Below are 16,527 nucleotides of genomic sequence, written 5' to 3' on the forward strand. Positions count from 1 at the left end.
GGGCTCCCCGAGACATATCTTTTGGTTCAGTTTAGTAGAACAAAACTCACTGAAAGGTGTTCCACCATGGTTTTATTGCAGTGAAATGATACAGATTAAAAGAAGCTAGAGGAAAGGCCCACAGGGCAGAGTCCAAAAAGTTCCCACTGCAGACCTTCTAGTTATACTCTCCCTTTCAAGTCCTGGTCAGTGTTAACTGTTTTGGTAACTCTCTGTGCCAGTATGCCAGCCTACCAGAAAATCCTACCTTCCCAACCAGGGAAGGTCATTTAAGCTAGAGTTTTTATTGGAGCTCGTCACATAGACACGCTCAGCTACCCATGTGGCTTACCTCAGTCTCCAGGACCTCAGGATTTGGAACTGATACCCTGTGACTCAATACTGCCACAGTAAATCACATTGATAGATAAACATTCCTAAAAGCCCCAGGCAAAAAAATAAATAAATATAAAGGAAAGAAAAGGAAAATATGCTCCTGTAATCCCATCTACTCTGGAGACTGAGGTAGGAGGATTGCCAGCCTGGGTAACTTAGTAAGACCCTTTCTCTAAAAAGTAAAAATAACTGGTGCTTGATGGTAGAGATTCAATCTCCAGCACCACAAAAATAACAACAAAACAGAACACTATCAAGCATGACTTTCAAGGGCTTAGAGATCACCTCTAAGAAGAGTAAAGGCAAGTCTTATCTATGGGAAAGATTAAATTCTTTCCTATATAATTGCCCTCCTACCATGTAAAAGTGACTGCTGTCCTCCTCAATTTTTAAAATATTAGCTCTTCAATTCTCCCCTAACTTTTCACCAAGGGTAGAAATAACAGCATTTGTATTTGCCACGATATGCCAGATTATGCTATAGTAACATCCCTAGTTCTCTGATTTTAAAAAACAAGTTATTATTCGTACTAAATTCTCTTTCTGTGTTAGAAGGAAAACTTTACTGTGGGTTTTTTTTTTTTTTTTTTTAATTCCGTGATCCAGGATGACAGCTGCTTTAACATCTGGAATATCATAGTCTTAATGGCCGAGAAGAGTCTTGGAGGGTCTCACACTTGTCATTTCTTTGGCCAGTGCATGTCACGTGGCCATATCTGATTTCGAGAAGAAGAGTGGCTAACAAAGTACATGGAGCTAAACAGCAGAGATTAGTTGTATTATGGCATCCAATAAAGGTATTCCAGAGGTCTGTTCTCATTTGAGGGTCTTGGATGCCCTAAATGAGCACTTTATCACACAAGTAAGTAGCATCATTTGATTTTGGGCAACTCAGGTGAATAAAATTAGGACGTGGTTAGACACTAATAGCTGACTGCTCCTATCTGAGTCAAACTTTCTACAAATTAGAGTTGACTTGTGAGCAATTGCCTCAAAGATGATAGATTCCTACATAAAAAGTTAAAGTTGTTGTGGGGCACAGTGGTTCACACCTGTAATCCTAGAGGCTTGGGAGGCTGAGGCAGGAGGATCTCTAGTTCAAAGTCAGCCTCAGCAAAAGCAAGGCACTAAACAACTCATTGAGACCCTGTCTCTAAATAAAATACAAAATAGGGCTGGGGATGTGCTTCAGTGGTTGAGTGCTCCTGAGTTCAAACCCAAGTACTCCTCCAACCAAAAAAAAAAAAAAAAAAAAGAAGTTGTCCATTATAATGACTATTGTGAAGATAGTTCATAGATTTTGCTGAAGTGCTATTTTGTGTAGTTTTAACACTCATCTGCTCCACTGAATCTGTAAAATAGATATATATATAGCATAAATGAGCAGGTATGTCAAAAGGTTTGGAATGAGTTTTTCCTTCCTTGATAAATTACCCACAGGTGAGATTTACCAAATGACTGGCAAACCTTGTTTTATGACTTTTCCTGGCTCAGCTACCCAGGAAGAAATGTCTGTCCAGTGTAAATGTACTTACTATTTCTCCTGTGAATGCCTCACTTTCTACTCTACCAACCCATGTCAGGAACCTTGAAATCCCAACTCAAAACTCAAATCTGCAAGTTTTCCTCAGCTACTCCACTCAAGTCTGCAGATGAGAAATGTGATTGATGAGTACTTTATTTTTATTCAAGACTTTCTTGGACCATCAATATTTGATTATTTTTAAAAATATAACAAAAAAATTGTATGAGCTTAAGATCTTTTATGGAAAATTTTAAATATTTGGAAATAGAATAGTATAATGGGCCTCCAAATACTGATGATTACTTTAAATAGAATTATTGTTCAATTTTACAGCCCTACAATGAGGATATTGTCTTTATTTCACACATTATGTGGAAGAGCAGTGACTTGCCCCAGGTACCATAGGAAGCAAATGGCAGAAAGGAATTCAGGTCCAGGAATGTTTGGCTTCCTGTTATTCTGGCTACCCCTACATTTGGTGACATTGTTAGTATGAAAGTTTCTGTTTCTTAAGTGTTTTTACGCACAAATGCCATTTTAATTATTTTTTTAATATTTATTTTTTAGAAGCAGTTGAACACAATATCTTATCTTATTTATTTATATGTGGTGCTGAGGATCAAACCCAGGTCCTCGAACGTGCTAGAGTGCTAGACAAGCGCTGGTGACGAGTTCTTGCTTCCCCAAATGCTGAAGTATAACACCAGAGAAGCACGCAGAGGCAAGTGTAGAGTGGAAAGTGGAAGCCTTTATTAAAGGATAGCAGAAAAGATTTCCTCCTGGAGGAAGAAGGAGACCCTCGAAAGGTGGAATCTGAGGGCTAGGGATATAGCTCAGTTCGTAGAGTGTTTGCCATGCATGTACAAGGCCCTGGGTTCAATCACCAGCACCAAAAAAACCAAAAAACAAAAGTGGAATCTGTATTATATCTTAGGTCTTCTTTTAGTCCTCCCACGTGGGAATGCCAAAAAGTGGGAGAGAAGTGGACTGATGGGGCCGGGGGACTGATGGTTTGATTAGTACCTCCCTGTTTGCTGGGAGCTACTTCATTAACAGTTCTTTAGGATGGGTTCTGGGCCTTGGGGACATTAATTTTTCAATTTTCCCGGCTGTTGTTCTGGTTTCCTGGACTCCATTCTCGATAATGGTCTCCATTTTCTTTATCTTACTCAATGTCAGACCCAATTTACCTAACTACACTAACTACCTATTTTAAAATCTGGCTTCACTTGTCCCCATGCCAATTCAATAACAAGGACATGGTTTTGAGAAAAAGGAAAAAGAAGTTTTATTGCTTTGCTAGCAAAGGAGAAACACAGGGACTCCTGTTCCAGAGGCTGTGATTCTGCTCATCAGGGAAAACTGAGGACTTTTAAAGGAGCTATTCAAAGGGTACTTTCCAGGTGTGCTCTGGTAGGGGGTCCTAGGGACCCCTAATGGCGTGTTAGAATTCACTTGTTAATTTGGGAGACATTCTCTTCCCAGATCCTCTGGCAGACATCTGCTTCCTGTGGAGCACAGGTAACTCAAGGTAATCTTGTTCCCCGCCCCCAGGTTAGGGAGAGGGAGAGGAAAAGAACTTGTCTTTTAAAACTAAGCCTCAGAGCATATATTCAGAGTTTATATTCCAAAGATGAAGTGGACCATTGTTACAACCTGAAATAGTTATGATGTATTTCTTGGGGTGCTATGATGTATTCTTACAATATACTAAAAGAGTAAAAAGCCTTGCTTAGAGAAAACTTTTTTTGGTAGGTTACTTAATACACCCCCAAGTTTGTATACATATTTTACTATTTCCTGTGTTGATATTTTCCTTTTTATATAAACAATACAAAGCATAATCAGTTCTGGTTTCTAATATTTTATAGGAATGAATTAAAATGTTTAGAATCATGTTATGAAACCCTGCTTCCCAGAAATTTCTACTTTCCCAACAGGGGACTTGCACCTGAATCTTGGTTTCCAAAGTTTTTATTGGCGCTCAGCATGTAGGCAATAGACCATATGAATGAATGGTTTGATTGTTTTGTGTTTGACTTCCCTCTTGTGCTTTCACTCAGAAAAGTTGTTGCTCCTTTCATTCCCAGGTTAAGAACAGCACCTGGCAGCGCTCTGCGCTTGTGGCAGAGCTCAATGCTCCCTTGACTCCTCAGATAGCCTTCACTGCCAGGGAAGACAAGCCATCTCCTTACTCAATCCCTACTGCTTAATAAAGTGGCTTTTCCCTCATTATCTCCACTAATTCTAGACCCTCTCCTTTCTGACATCTATAAATTTATAGGAGGAAACTGAGGAAGTTAATCACTCTGCTAAGTGGGTTTTATATGTGGTGACTATTAGGACAAATGATGCACACACTTGATGGAGACGGCAAGCAAACCTCGGATCAGCAAGCTTTTCTTTATACAGAGTCAGTTGAATAAAGAGGCAGTTGGTGGAAACTAGCACCGCGCCCTCTGGGGCAGAAAATGGGGCAGGGCTGAAGCAAGGGTCTGGGTTATACAGGTTTCATTTAGGGTGGGCCAAGAAGGCAATTCCTGGGGTTCATTGTATTGGGGTCAGGTGCCAATCAAGTGCAAGTTCCTTTTTTGTTCCTCAGCTTTGGCTTTGGCCTGGTATTTTAAATGACAGAAGCTTAGGGAAAATTACTAGTGTGCCTGGCCACACGGCTTATACATCAAAGGAGTTAGACGTATTTTCCATATCCTTCAGTAACTGATACACCAGACATCTTTTTTTTGGTGGTGGTGGTGGGGTACTGGCAATTGATCACAGGGTTTCACACATGCTAGGTAAGTGTGCTACCATTGAGGTCCGGTCTATTTATTTATTTTTGGTACCCGGGATTGCACTCAGGAACACTCAACCACTCAGTCACATCCCCAGCCCTATTTTGTATTTATTTAGAGACCGGTCTCACTGAGTTGCTTAGTGCTTCACCTTTGCTGAAGCTGGCTTTGAACTGGCAATCTTCATGCTCAACCTCCTGATCCACTGATATTACAAGACATGTTGCCGCAGTCCGGCTGGCTGCAAAATAACCGGGGGGTGACGAACAACTTGTGTAGGTTGATACAGCAGGAGTAGGAGCCGTTTATTGCAGGACAGGAGCAGTATTTATACATTCCACACAGCTTATCTAATTAGCATAAACTAGATACATCAGTCAACCAGTAAGGAATCTCCACACTTAATGGCTCGCTTTTGTTACTTCTCAAACCACTCCCTCTGGCATTTTGCCAGGCACCATCCAGACTTGTTTACGAACTCTAACATTCCCCTGGCAAAATGCCAGGTGTTATTTTTGACTTGTTTACAGACTCTAACACATGTACCCACTCCCCGGCAGGTTTATTTATTTTGAGACAAGGGTCTATTGCTAGGTTGCCCAATTTGGCTTCCAACTTGCCATCCTCCTGCCTCAGCCTCCTTAGTAGCTGAGATTACTAGTGTGCCTGGCCACACGGCTTACTGCATCAAAGGAGTTTGTAATCAACTACTGCTTGTCCCATCACTTCCTGCTTGATGGTGGAATGAAGAATATGGCAATTCTAAAGAGGCATAGATGTAAAAACTTAAAATATGATGAGACTTTATCACATGACCCTAGGTCTGAGGATCCCAACACCTAGTATATGAATATTCCCATTTTGTTTGCAGATGGAGATTTCTCCTTACCCATCCGTTAAGAAACCAGTACAGACCAAGTCCCTTAACATGGTGTGGGAAGCCTACAGCACAACGAGGCATTAACAAACCCTTTTCACAAACAGCTTTTTAAAAAGCTGTCTCTGGAACGAAACTGTTGGGTTCAAATCCTGATAATCATTTATTAATCCTAAATTGTAGAAATGAGGTGGGTGGATGTTCCGACATCACAGAACTGGGGTGAGAATCAAACCAAAAGAATCAATCCCTTTTAGGACCCTCCTATCCAGCGTCCGCTCACAGGAAAACCCCAGCTCAGACCGCTGGCATGGCCTGGTCCACATCGCGCAAGCGCAGCCTGGCCTCTTGGGATCCCTCCCTAAGCTCGCGTGTGCTAGTCGTCGGCGGGAGACTGGGTCTCGCGATGCGTGTGTGCGTGCGTGTGCGTGCGCGGTCCTCGCGAGCTCGCGCACGCCGCTTCTCGCAGTACCGGGCTGTGGCGGCCTCTTCCTCCTGGGTCCGGGGCTGCTCGGTGCGCGGTGCCTGCGGCGGGAGCTGGGCGCCGCTTTTGCCTCGCCGCTGCCGTCACTAACATCAGTGCCTGTCTCTCTGAATCCTTCCCTGCCCCGTGCAGAGTCGGCGGCTGGGGAGAAAGCGACGCCAGTGTGAGGTTCCCAGCCGATGGGCAGCCCCTGGACTCGCTGAGGGGCCGGGCTTCGAGTGGCCGAGGTAGGTGGGCGCGCTGCTTCTCCAGCTGGGGGAGCGGCGGCGGGGCTGCGGCGCCCGCGGGGAACGCGAGGACCATGCCTGGTAGTTAGTGAGGAGAGCGCTCCGACCCGCCCCTGCCAGGGGCTCTGGCCTGACCCAGAGAGAGCGCAGGACGCGGACGTAGCCTGCCTTCCCGGTGTGGAGCCATCACGGGAGAAATTCCTGCGGCGGGGCGGGGGAGGGCTCACCCTTTCTTTTCTTTGAGAGGTCAAAACCCGCAGTCCTCCCTCCGCCTTTTAAATAAGAGGCTGATTGGCGTCTAGACGAAGTGGCCTGGGTACTTCGACGCTTGCAGAACTCAAGAGTGGACAGACAGCAGGTTACGAATTTTGATGTTGGGAGGGTACACAGCCTTCTCTTTACTGTGGGCGCCTATCTTCTGCAAACTTGTTATTGCAAATACATTAATAATCGCTTTTGGACACACAACTGGTGATACATTTTCGAACGCCTTATGGATTCTGGCACTGGGGAAACTGCGCCGTAGGGCAAAGGGAGTGGAAAGAAGACAAAGGAGGCCGTTATTTATGTTCTGTCCTGGTATCAAAACTTTCCATGGTAGAGCAGGGTATGTAGCAACTGGCTTTTGTTGGATGGACTTTCAGAGTGATTGAGATGGGGTACAAACGAACACTTTATTTAGATTTATAAAATCGTACGTGGTGATATGTAATTATTAGCCAAATGTTCTTAAGTGTATATGTCTGAGAATTGTGATGTTATCTTTGGAGTAGAGCAGAACTTGGGATTTTTGAAAGGAAAGGTTTCTTCATCTTTAGAAAGCCCATGAATGCCTTTGAAATTACTAAAAATAGTTACAGTTCTTTATGTTGGCAGTAATGACTGCCACGTTCAAGATAAGGGAAAAGAATTCTTTTACCAAAAAAACAGCTCACTGAAAAGAGTTGGAGAGTTAAAAATACACAGTAAAAATCGTCAGGAACATCAAGTTTTAGGTTATCCTTTAAAAATTCGAATTTAGTCATGGTCAAAATATATTGAAGCTCTTAGTTGACCCCCCTACCTTCAGTGAATCATTTTAAAAGATATTCTTTAACCTTTAGTAGTCAACACAGTGGCTTCCATTCACTCCACACTTTTTAAAAATGTAGTAGTCAATCTCAACTTTCTTAAGAATTGTGCATGCATACTTTCAAAGAAAGAATCAAGAATAGTTAGCTGGCACTCCCTGGAGCGGAAGAAGGGAGAGCAATATGAAATGCAAGGTTAATGCTTATGTATTATGCAGATGCTGCATACAGGCATATATACCTGCATATAAATACATATGATGGTTCTGCACACAAGGATCTGATAGTGCTGATTCATATCTTAATAAGGTTGAAGTCTGAAAATTGGATTGTTTTTAGCTAATTCCTTTTTTAGTTAACTATTTACAGGAATAATTGTCATTAAGTTTCTTGTTTAGTTCCTTAGTTATTGGATAAGCAGAATATAATACTTATTTTTTGACCAGTGGTAGGGAAGGAAAAACAGAAAATTCACACTTCAGAAGTATTCTTTATTCAGTGTGTCATTGTTACCCATTGGAATATACAGCTGTACTCCTGTCCATTTTGTGTCCTAGTACTTAGAATACTGTCTTGCATGGAGTTGGCCCTCTATAAATGTGATCTATGTCAAAAGCAAAATAACACAATACAAACTTAAGGCATAAATTCCTGGAGAAGATTAAAGGAATCAGAAATGTGTGCTTTTTTTGTTTTTTAATTGTACATTTGAGTTTTTATTTTTTTCTCAGTGTAGTTTGGTATCTGAGTAAAGGATATGTGGCATCATTTTTTCTTCTAAAAGCCTAACATAATATAAGCTGAGACTATATATCCTGAGTGCTGGCAGATTGTGAATGTTGTCATATATTAAGATAAAATGAGGTAAAGGAAGTAAGGTCCAGAGGGAAAGTTTTGGTAAGGTTAGTGATACAAATTAAAAAGGAAAGACTATAAAACATTGAAACAGATTATAGACAGATTATTTTCTTCCTTAAGTGGCAGTCTCACCTGTGGGAGAAAGAACTTGTACACTTTTCTTCCTCTTTTTATGAGAATGTTCTACAGGATGATTTCTGGTTTTGGGGGGAATGGTAATTGTTTTCATTTCCTTTATTTATTTATTTTTTTACAGAGCTGGAGATCAAACCCAGGGCCTCACCCATGCTGTGCAAGCACTCTACCATTGAACTATACCCTAAGCCCAATTTTCAAATAATAAAGTTGAAAAGGGGTTTACTTTTCCTCTGATAGTCCTTTCACAGGTCTCTGGGTTTCTCCTTGTATTTGCATATGATCTCTAGTCTAACTTTATGGGCAAAAAAAACGGTTATTTTGATTCCTATTTAATTCTTGTATCTATTTCTCAATTAGTGTATGTTGAGGAATGTGTGTAGTCTTTTTTTTCCCATTTGGAAGGGAAATCTATCTGTTTTTATATGTTACCAACAGAAAGGTTTGTGGATATTTGTCCTGGAAGTGGCTAAAGAGATGAATAAAAAATAGGAATATTTTAAGTTGAGTCTTATGATTTCATTGTAATATAGCTGAGTGATTCCCGTGGTGGGGAATGATTTTGCCCTCCAGGGAACATTTGACAATATCTGGAGAAATTTTCGGTTGTCACAAATTTGGGGAGTGGGGAGAAAGGAAGGTGTTGCTACTGACATCTAGTGGGTGTAGACCAGGGATGCTTTTTAACATCTTATAGTGCACAGGACAGACCCCACAACAATTTTCTTACCCAAATGAGTGTTGCTATTGAAAAACCTGCATACAAATATATATGATTTCTGTACTGTAAATTGTTTGTTCAGAATTCGGATCATCTAAATTCATATTTGATTAAACCATTTCCCTATGTGTGACCCTGGCGGTTACTTAAAGTCTTTGCCTGTTTCTGTAAAAATAGGGAAAATAATGTAAGTTTCTCATAGGCATGTCCTGAGAATTAAATCACATAATGTGCAAAGTGCCAAGTTTACTGCTTGGCACATATCAAATGCTTAAAAACTAACTTTAGGTAAATGTATGTTTGGAACTTATTTTTAAGATCTATCATTTCTTACCTAATATTAGAATTGGAGCTGGTAATGTGATATTTAATAAGTAATTCTCCTTATATCTTTGGGAAGTGAGTGAAAAAAAATATTCTTTTTTAGTGATTGTGTTTGGCCCAGTCTTGTTTTATATTCCCAGGCTTATAAAGCTCTTGCCATAAACAAGTAGCTTCTCATTTTAAATATTTTTCCTTCATACTTAAGACGTTAAGTCAGTTGTCCAGCAGTTCTATATCTATTGATTCTCAGCAAGCATTTAGTAATCCAACAGTTCGATTCTGATTTGATTCTCAATTCCTTTTGCCTTTATAAACTACACTAAGTTTACAGTGAAATCAGTGGCAGTGACTCAGGAGGTTGAGGTAGGAGGATCACAAGTTCAAAGCCAGTCTGTACAACGTAGTGAGACCTTGTCTCATAATATAAAAAGGACTGGAGATGTAGCTCAGTGATAAAGTTCCCTTGGGTTCATTCTCTAATATAAAATAAATAGGTAAATAAAAATTAAAAGGGCTGAGGATGTAGCTCAATGGTAGAGCACCCCTGGATTTAGTACTCTACAAATCATCATTTTCATTACAATAAAATTTTAAAAATGAGCTTACAGTGGTTTTGGCTCACTATTTATGACCTCTGGTAGTAACTATTTTCATAACTGAGGTGTTGATGCAGTTATACCCATATGAAGGGTGCAGGCAAACATTTAACAAATTGAAACTGGACCTTAATGTACATTTTGACTTTTTTCCTAAATCCAAATTAGAATCCATATCCTTATCTTTCTTACCTGTTGCAATGTAATACCATAGTCTGTAAGGCTATGGCTATTTATGGCTGGCTTGTCATGGGGTGGTATTAATACTTTTTTTTTTTTTTTTAATAGTACCTGGGATTGAACCCAGGGGTGCTTAACTACTGAGCCATATCCCCAGTCCTTTATATTTTTTATTTTGAGACAGGGTCTCACCAAGTTGCTGGGGCTGGACACAATATCTTTATTTTATTTTTATGTGGTGCTGAGGATCAAACCCAGGACCTCACACATGCCAGGCCAACGTGCTACCACTTGAGCCACATCCCCAACCCAACAGAGATATGAAAAATTGTGATACATATGTGTATTAAGAATTATAATGCAAACAAAAAAGTACATGTATAATGGCATAAATTGGCGTGAACATACTTTATATACAGAGATACGAAAAATTGTGATCTATATGTGTAATAAGGATTGTAATGCATTCCACTGTTGTCGTGTATGAAAAAAAAGTTGCTGGGGCTGGCTTTGTATTTGTGATCCTTCTGCCTCAGCCTCCAGAGTCACTAGAATTACAGGCATGAGTTGTATGTGACTTAATACATTCCTTAAAAAAAAAAAAAAAAAGTTGTCCATGGATTGATTGATTGATAGATAGATATGCAGTGCTGAGGATTGAACCCAGGGTCTCAAACATACCAGGCAAGCGCTTTACCACTGAGGCACAACTCCAGGCCCAATACATGTTTAGTATAGAGAAAGAAATCACATGGATATCCTCATAGTCAGAGACTTTAAACTGTTCAGGGCTCCTGTAAGGAAAGAAGATCCTCACAACACTTATCATCAAGGAAGAAAGCAGTGTTGCACATTGAAGATTTTGTCTTCAAAATAGTTTTTTTTTTTTTTTTTTAATGGTTGTTAACCATGTTTTTGTAGTATAAGTCTGTGTGTGTGTGTGTGTGTGTGTATTATAAACATATATAAAATGTTCACTCATTTTAACTAATGGGAACCTTATTTTCCCTTTTGTGTTGGTACTGCCTTCTGTTTGGCTAGAGGATGTTTGAAGGGAGTATGTATCATGGGTCGAGAGAGATTATGTTCTTTGCTTGGCACATTCTGTCCTTTGTAAAGTGTAACATACACTCAGGGTTCTGTATAAATAATAAATTACAATAATGATGGAGTCTCTCTTGTGGAAACTGTGGTCAGGTTAGAAGTATACATGTTAGGAATATAATAAAAGGCCAAAGGGAGCCATTCTAAGAAAGTTAGGCAAAGTGAAAAAAAAGAATCAGATTAATGAAGAGTTCTTGGCATTATTATTATCCTTTTGGGGTTTAATAATCTAAAAGAAAAAAGCCTACAAAATGTAACATTTGTTTTCTGCTTACACCAGCTCCTAATCAGTGAATATTATGATTACTAAATTAGTATTATGATTGAGTTATCTTATATGACATTTGTCCTACCCGTGATTAAGTTGAGAAAAACAAGGATCTTTGAATCTTATGTGTTTGTTTATAAATGGTCTAGAGTCCTGCCTGTCGGCCTAATTTTAGGTAGTCTACATAGTTGTTGGAAGACAGACTATTTTCCCACTGAATGCTGTCTGTCAGATATGTATTTGTGTATGTGTATTTATGCATATTTGTCTCTTATTTTTGGTAGAAAATGATGCATCCAGTTGCCAGCAGTAATCCAGCGTTCTGTGGGCCTGGCAAGCCTTCCTGCCTCAATGAAGATGCCATGAGAGCTGCTGATCAGTTTGACATATATTCCTCCCAGCAAAGCAAATACAGCCACACTGTCAGCCACAAACCAATGGTTTGTCAGAGGCAAGACCCATTAAATGAAACACACTTGCAGCCTACAAGTGGCAGAAGCATAGAGATAAAAGATGAACTAAAGAAAAAGAAAAATCTTAACCGATCTGGTAAGCGTGGCCGGCCTTCAGGAACCACCAAATCAGCAGGATACCGGACCAGCACAGGCAGACCCCTGGGAACTACCAAAGCGGCTGGATTTAAGACAAGTCCAGGCAGACCCTTGGGTACAACTAAAGCTGCGGGATACAAAGTCAGCCCAGGGAGACCTCCAGGTAGCATTAAAGCTCTATCCCGTCTTGCCGATCTTGGTTATGGCTGTGGCACTGCTGCTTTTCCTTATCCAATGATGCATGGCAGAGCAGTTCATGGGGTAGAGGAAACCAGCAGCGAAGTCAAGCCACCCAATGAATGAATGAGGCAGGAGAGGAGGGCCACATTTAGGAGATTGTGAATAATCCCAAAGCTTCATGGTTTTATTTTGTCATATAATTTTATATTCTGGACTTTCTAAATTTCTTTTTCTGTTGGATTTTTTCCCCCTGCTTTTGCTCAGAAGCTGCCATATGCTGGCTGACAGATCCATTCAGGGCATAGCAGTGGCACTGTATTTGTACATAGGTTTAAGCATAACACCTATCATTTTTGTCTTTCTTTTAGGGTTATGATTATGTCTTCTGTTTTATTACTACTTTTGGGCCATTCTAATAGATGCTTTATATGCTAAACAACTGAAACCATTATATACCTATATTAGTTTGTGAAGTAAGCCTACAATATAATAAAGATAGTATATAAGGTATTTTAACTGGTGGAGCAAAAAAAGCAAACTAATAATTTAGGATTACTTGAGGTAATGGCTGTGTGAGTTTTTGTAACATTTTCATGAGAGTACACAGCTGTTTGTATGCTTTGGAATTTACATAGATTTCAGATGTTAAAAACTTATTTTTAATGTTCTGAGTTTAAGCAGCTTCTTATTTATTGATCTACATGGCATTAATTGATTTAACCATTATTCCTAAAAGAATTCTTTAGTGTTTGCCTCTTAGCAGTGTTAGGTTATGTATTTTTAATTGCCTAAGAGCATATATACCAAACACTACAAACAATTCATATTTACAAAAAATTTAAACTATTTTATAAAAACTACACATTACATTTTTGGTGAAATACAATGCATTCTGAGAATAGCATTTTTAATATAATAGAAAAAAAAACTTTCTTAAGGTCTGCATGTAGTTATAGTCACTATATTTTGATTTTCATATACTTGGTGGATTTTAAAGTATTATGTTTAAAAACATATTAGTAGTGCTCATTTCTTCGGAATTTTCTTAGTTTTTCTGAGAAGTTGTCCCATTGCATAGCACTTACTATGTTTTCAGGTTTATATTTACCAAAGGGCACAATTTGAGTGGTAGACTGTAAAATGGTATTAACAGAATGAAGTTTCCTGACTGTCAGAACCCAAATATTAAGAAATATAGAAATCCATCTATGCATGAAACATGTAAAAGAAAATTGTTGCTTAGTCTAATTAAAAATATTATTATGGCTCTAGTGAGACCACTTTCTCCAAAAGGATTCCCCGCCCCCGCCCCAAATAATGTTTGCTTAAAGCAAAATAGAAAAAAGGAAGAAAGTGTTGGGCAAAATGTACCATTGAGGTAGAGGGAAATCTCTCCTCCCTTCTTTCTGAAAGTGATGTTCCTTATGAATATGCATTTTATTCATCATGAGTTTGTTCTAAAAAAATTTACGAACTTCAGATTTGAAAAAAATTCCACTGAACTTTAAAGATACAATGTTTGTACTTCCAATTTTAAATGCCTTTGAGATTAAAATGTAGATTTGCAGGACCCAGAAACTTAAAATAATTAAAAACTTAAAAGGGCACATAATGTGTTTGTTGGGCTTGCTCTCAGTTAATGCAAACTGATTGCAAATGGATGTCATGTTTCATACCTTTTTTATCAGGAAAAAAGCAGCAAGCCTTCAGGTGTTCCAGTGATGCCTGACACAATGAGCTGGACTTTATGCTGCTCTTTACAGTAAGAGGTGTTGCATTTTTTGTGGGGACTTTGTGCACTGGCGACTAAGACAGTGACCTCAACAATATTAGCTTTGCACAAACCATAGCAAACAATGTTGGATGACTACATAATTAATTGTAACATTCTGGCAGCTAAATTGCTACAAAAGTTTCTTCTTGCAGAAGCTTAGAATATAAAACTTTGAATAATTTACTCAGAACAGTATAACTTCTGACACACACAAATGCTTGCATCTTTATTCATGTGTTCATCTATCCAATTCTCTTCACTTAGCTGTTTCTCAAGATGATGTTCAGCAGTGGCTGCTTAGAAATACTTTCAAGCTAGTTCTTGAAGACAGTTTTTTTAATGTACACCATTGTTAAGGATTTGGTTGCATGTTAAGTCCATTAGACATTGCCCTTTCAGTTTCTTTTCATCTCTGATTTTGTTAAACATGCTCTTCCTTATATCCCCTGCCTTTTCCTGCATTCATTCCCTCTCACCCCAGCACATCTACTCAGTGGTGCTGTGCTGTGTGTCAGAAGATAAAAGCAGGTGTATTATTGTATAATGAATTTTGTATACATGTTTCTGAAATGGTGAAATCAGCTAAAGGAGGTATGTTTATAATAGTGTTTATTATCAGGAGCTATGTCCCAGGAAAAAAGGGGGACAAATGGCTATAGTTGTGAATGGATAACATCTTTTAGAAAGCCAAGTTTATTGTTCATGTGAACAGTTACCTGGACTATTAGATCTATATGCTGGAGAACATCTCCTGATTCCACTTAACTTTTCTCCTTGTGAACAGTTCACTGGTGCCATGCTGAAGAGAAAGACATATAAGTGATAACATGAATGAAGTCTTAAAATATAAAATATTTTTACTTCTATATAATCTAAAGACTACATCGTGCATCTTTTGTAACACTGTCTCTTGTCATGATAAACACTGAAATAGCATGTTAAACAGTTGCCTATACTTTTAATATAATCAGTTGGGGAAAACTGGCCTTTCCCCCCACTGTATGATTGTTCCTTCAAAGGTAAATTGCTAATTTTATACTGTGTAATTCTATTCTTCACAAAATAGGTTTCACTATTCTATGTTAAACTGTTGGTCAGAAAATGATCTGCTTTTCAAGTAAGTTTGCTTTACTCTTTTCTTTAAAAAATATTTTAACACGTCTTATTTACTATTGTTATTAATAAGCTAACACAGATAAAATTTTCATTTTTTCACAGATGAAACCTTGCATAACTAATCTTTAGTATGGGATGATTTTGATACTATGTGGGGGTTTTGCACTGGATATTAAAAATATTGGCACAATGTATTGGAAGAAAATTAGTATCTTGTTTGATTTTCAATATTTGGGGACATTTTTAAAATCAGTGTTTCAATTAAACTATAAAAATTCTATTTATTTACATTTTAAAAGAAACATCTATCAAACTGTGTAAATTTACATATATTTTCATGAAATAAGAATAAAGTTTCTTTGAGTTAACAAGGGAAAAGAAGTCTGGATCCGTTAGGTTAAGGGTAATTCATCCAGTGTAAGAGTAACCACAGTGTATGAGCTAAAAAAAAAAAAATTAATAAATAATAAACTTCTTTATATTCTGTGAAGCTTTAAAAGAATAATTCAGGGGATACTGATTATAACTGCTACTCTGTTAGTCATTGTTCCCATATGCAGTAAAATTTTATGATCCTTTATAAATGTGTTTATAAAAGTGTTCACAATAGTTCAAAATATTTTTTTCCTTGGACAAAATAATTCCATGCTATTATGTTTTTGTTTTATTATAGCTTAAGTATTTACTCTTAAACTCTAGAATATATCTAAATCTTTTCTTTGGTTTTTCCCTCTTCTTTCAAGTAGATAAATCTGTGCCCTCACATATAATGTATTTGATTTTTGGGAAATTTAATGCTATAGTAAATCCAGTGTGTGATTTAAAGTAATCAGACCACTTTGATTCTTTAAGTTTTTACAATTTCCTTTCCCACATAATTATGGAGAAAATAATTACCAATTACCTGATAATAAGCACGCTGTCCTCTGCTGTAAAAAGTCTGAATAGATACTGTGTATGTTTTTATGTCCATGAACTTGAGCTACTCGTGTGCAATTATGTGTATGGGAATGGAGTAGTGTTCATGATTTGTATCTACATCATCATATGGATGTATATTTATTAATAAAGTCATTACTTTAAAACCAACTATGTATTGACTACTTTTATTATTTTTAGCATAGTACCTTTTCATGTAGAGTAATAATAAATAGTATACCTTTTTCATGATTGTGGATAGTGTATTTTTTTTTTAATTTCACATTCTGAAATCTACCCCTCTAAACATTTTGTTTTTCTTAAAATGGTTATATATTTGTAATTTTAAATCCTTGAAAGTATGTTTACTTGTCTTTCCATTTTCTTCCAATTATTAAGCTACATCAGGCTAATATTCTAAGGCTTATATTTAAATCTAAACATTATTGATC

The 16,527-nt window shown here is 38.1% G+C and overlaps 1 protein-coding gene across 2 annotated transcripts; it reads left to right on the forward strand.

The window, feature by feature from the left end:
- Positions 1 to 6,028: 6,028 nt before the first annotated feature.
- C5H5orf24 (chromosome 5 C5orf24 homolog) lies at positions 6,029 to 16,246 on the forward strand. Of its 2 annotated transcripts, XM_027941149.2 has the most exons (3): positions 6,029 to 6,280; positions 11,821 to 12,250; positions 13,956 to 16,246. In XM_027941149.2, the coding sequence occupies exons 2-3, from the start codon at positions 11,824 to 11,826 to the stop codon at positions 13,994 to 13,996; spliced, it is 468 nt and encodes a 155-aa protein (XP_027796950.1). In that variant the 5' UTR covers positions 6,029 to 6,280; positions 11,821 to 11,823; the 3' UTR covers positions 13,997 to 16,246. The 2 variants fall into 2 exon arrangements, with proteins under 2 accessions (XP_027796950.1, XP_027796949.1); XM_027941148.2 differs by having other exon boundaries at positions 11,821 to 16,246.
- The last annotated feature ends 281 nt before the right edge of the window (positions 16,247 to 16,527 follow it).

The sequence above is a fragment of the Marmota flaviventris genome, chromosome 5 (assembly GCF_047511675.1).
Source record: "Marmota flaviventris isolate mMarFla1 chromosome 5, mMarFla1.hap1, whole genome shotgun sequence".
Lineage (NCBI taxonomy): Eukaryota > Metazoa > Chordata > Mammalia > Rodentia > Sciuridae > Marmota > Marmota flaviventris.

What these genes read in the sequence shown, in the direction of transcription:
- C5H5orf24 (XM_027941148.2), top strand. Translation starts at nt 11,824, where the DNA reads ATGATGCATCCAGTTGCCAGCAGTAATCCAGCGTTCTGTGGGCCTGGC.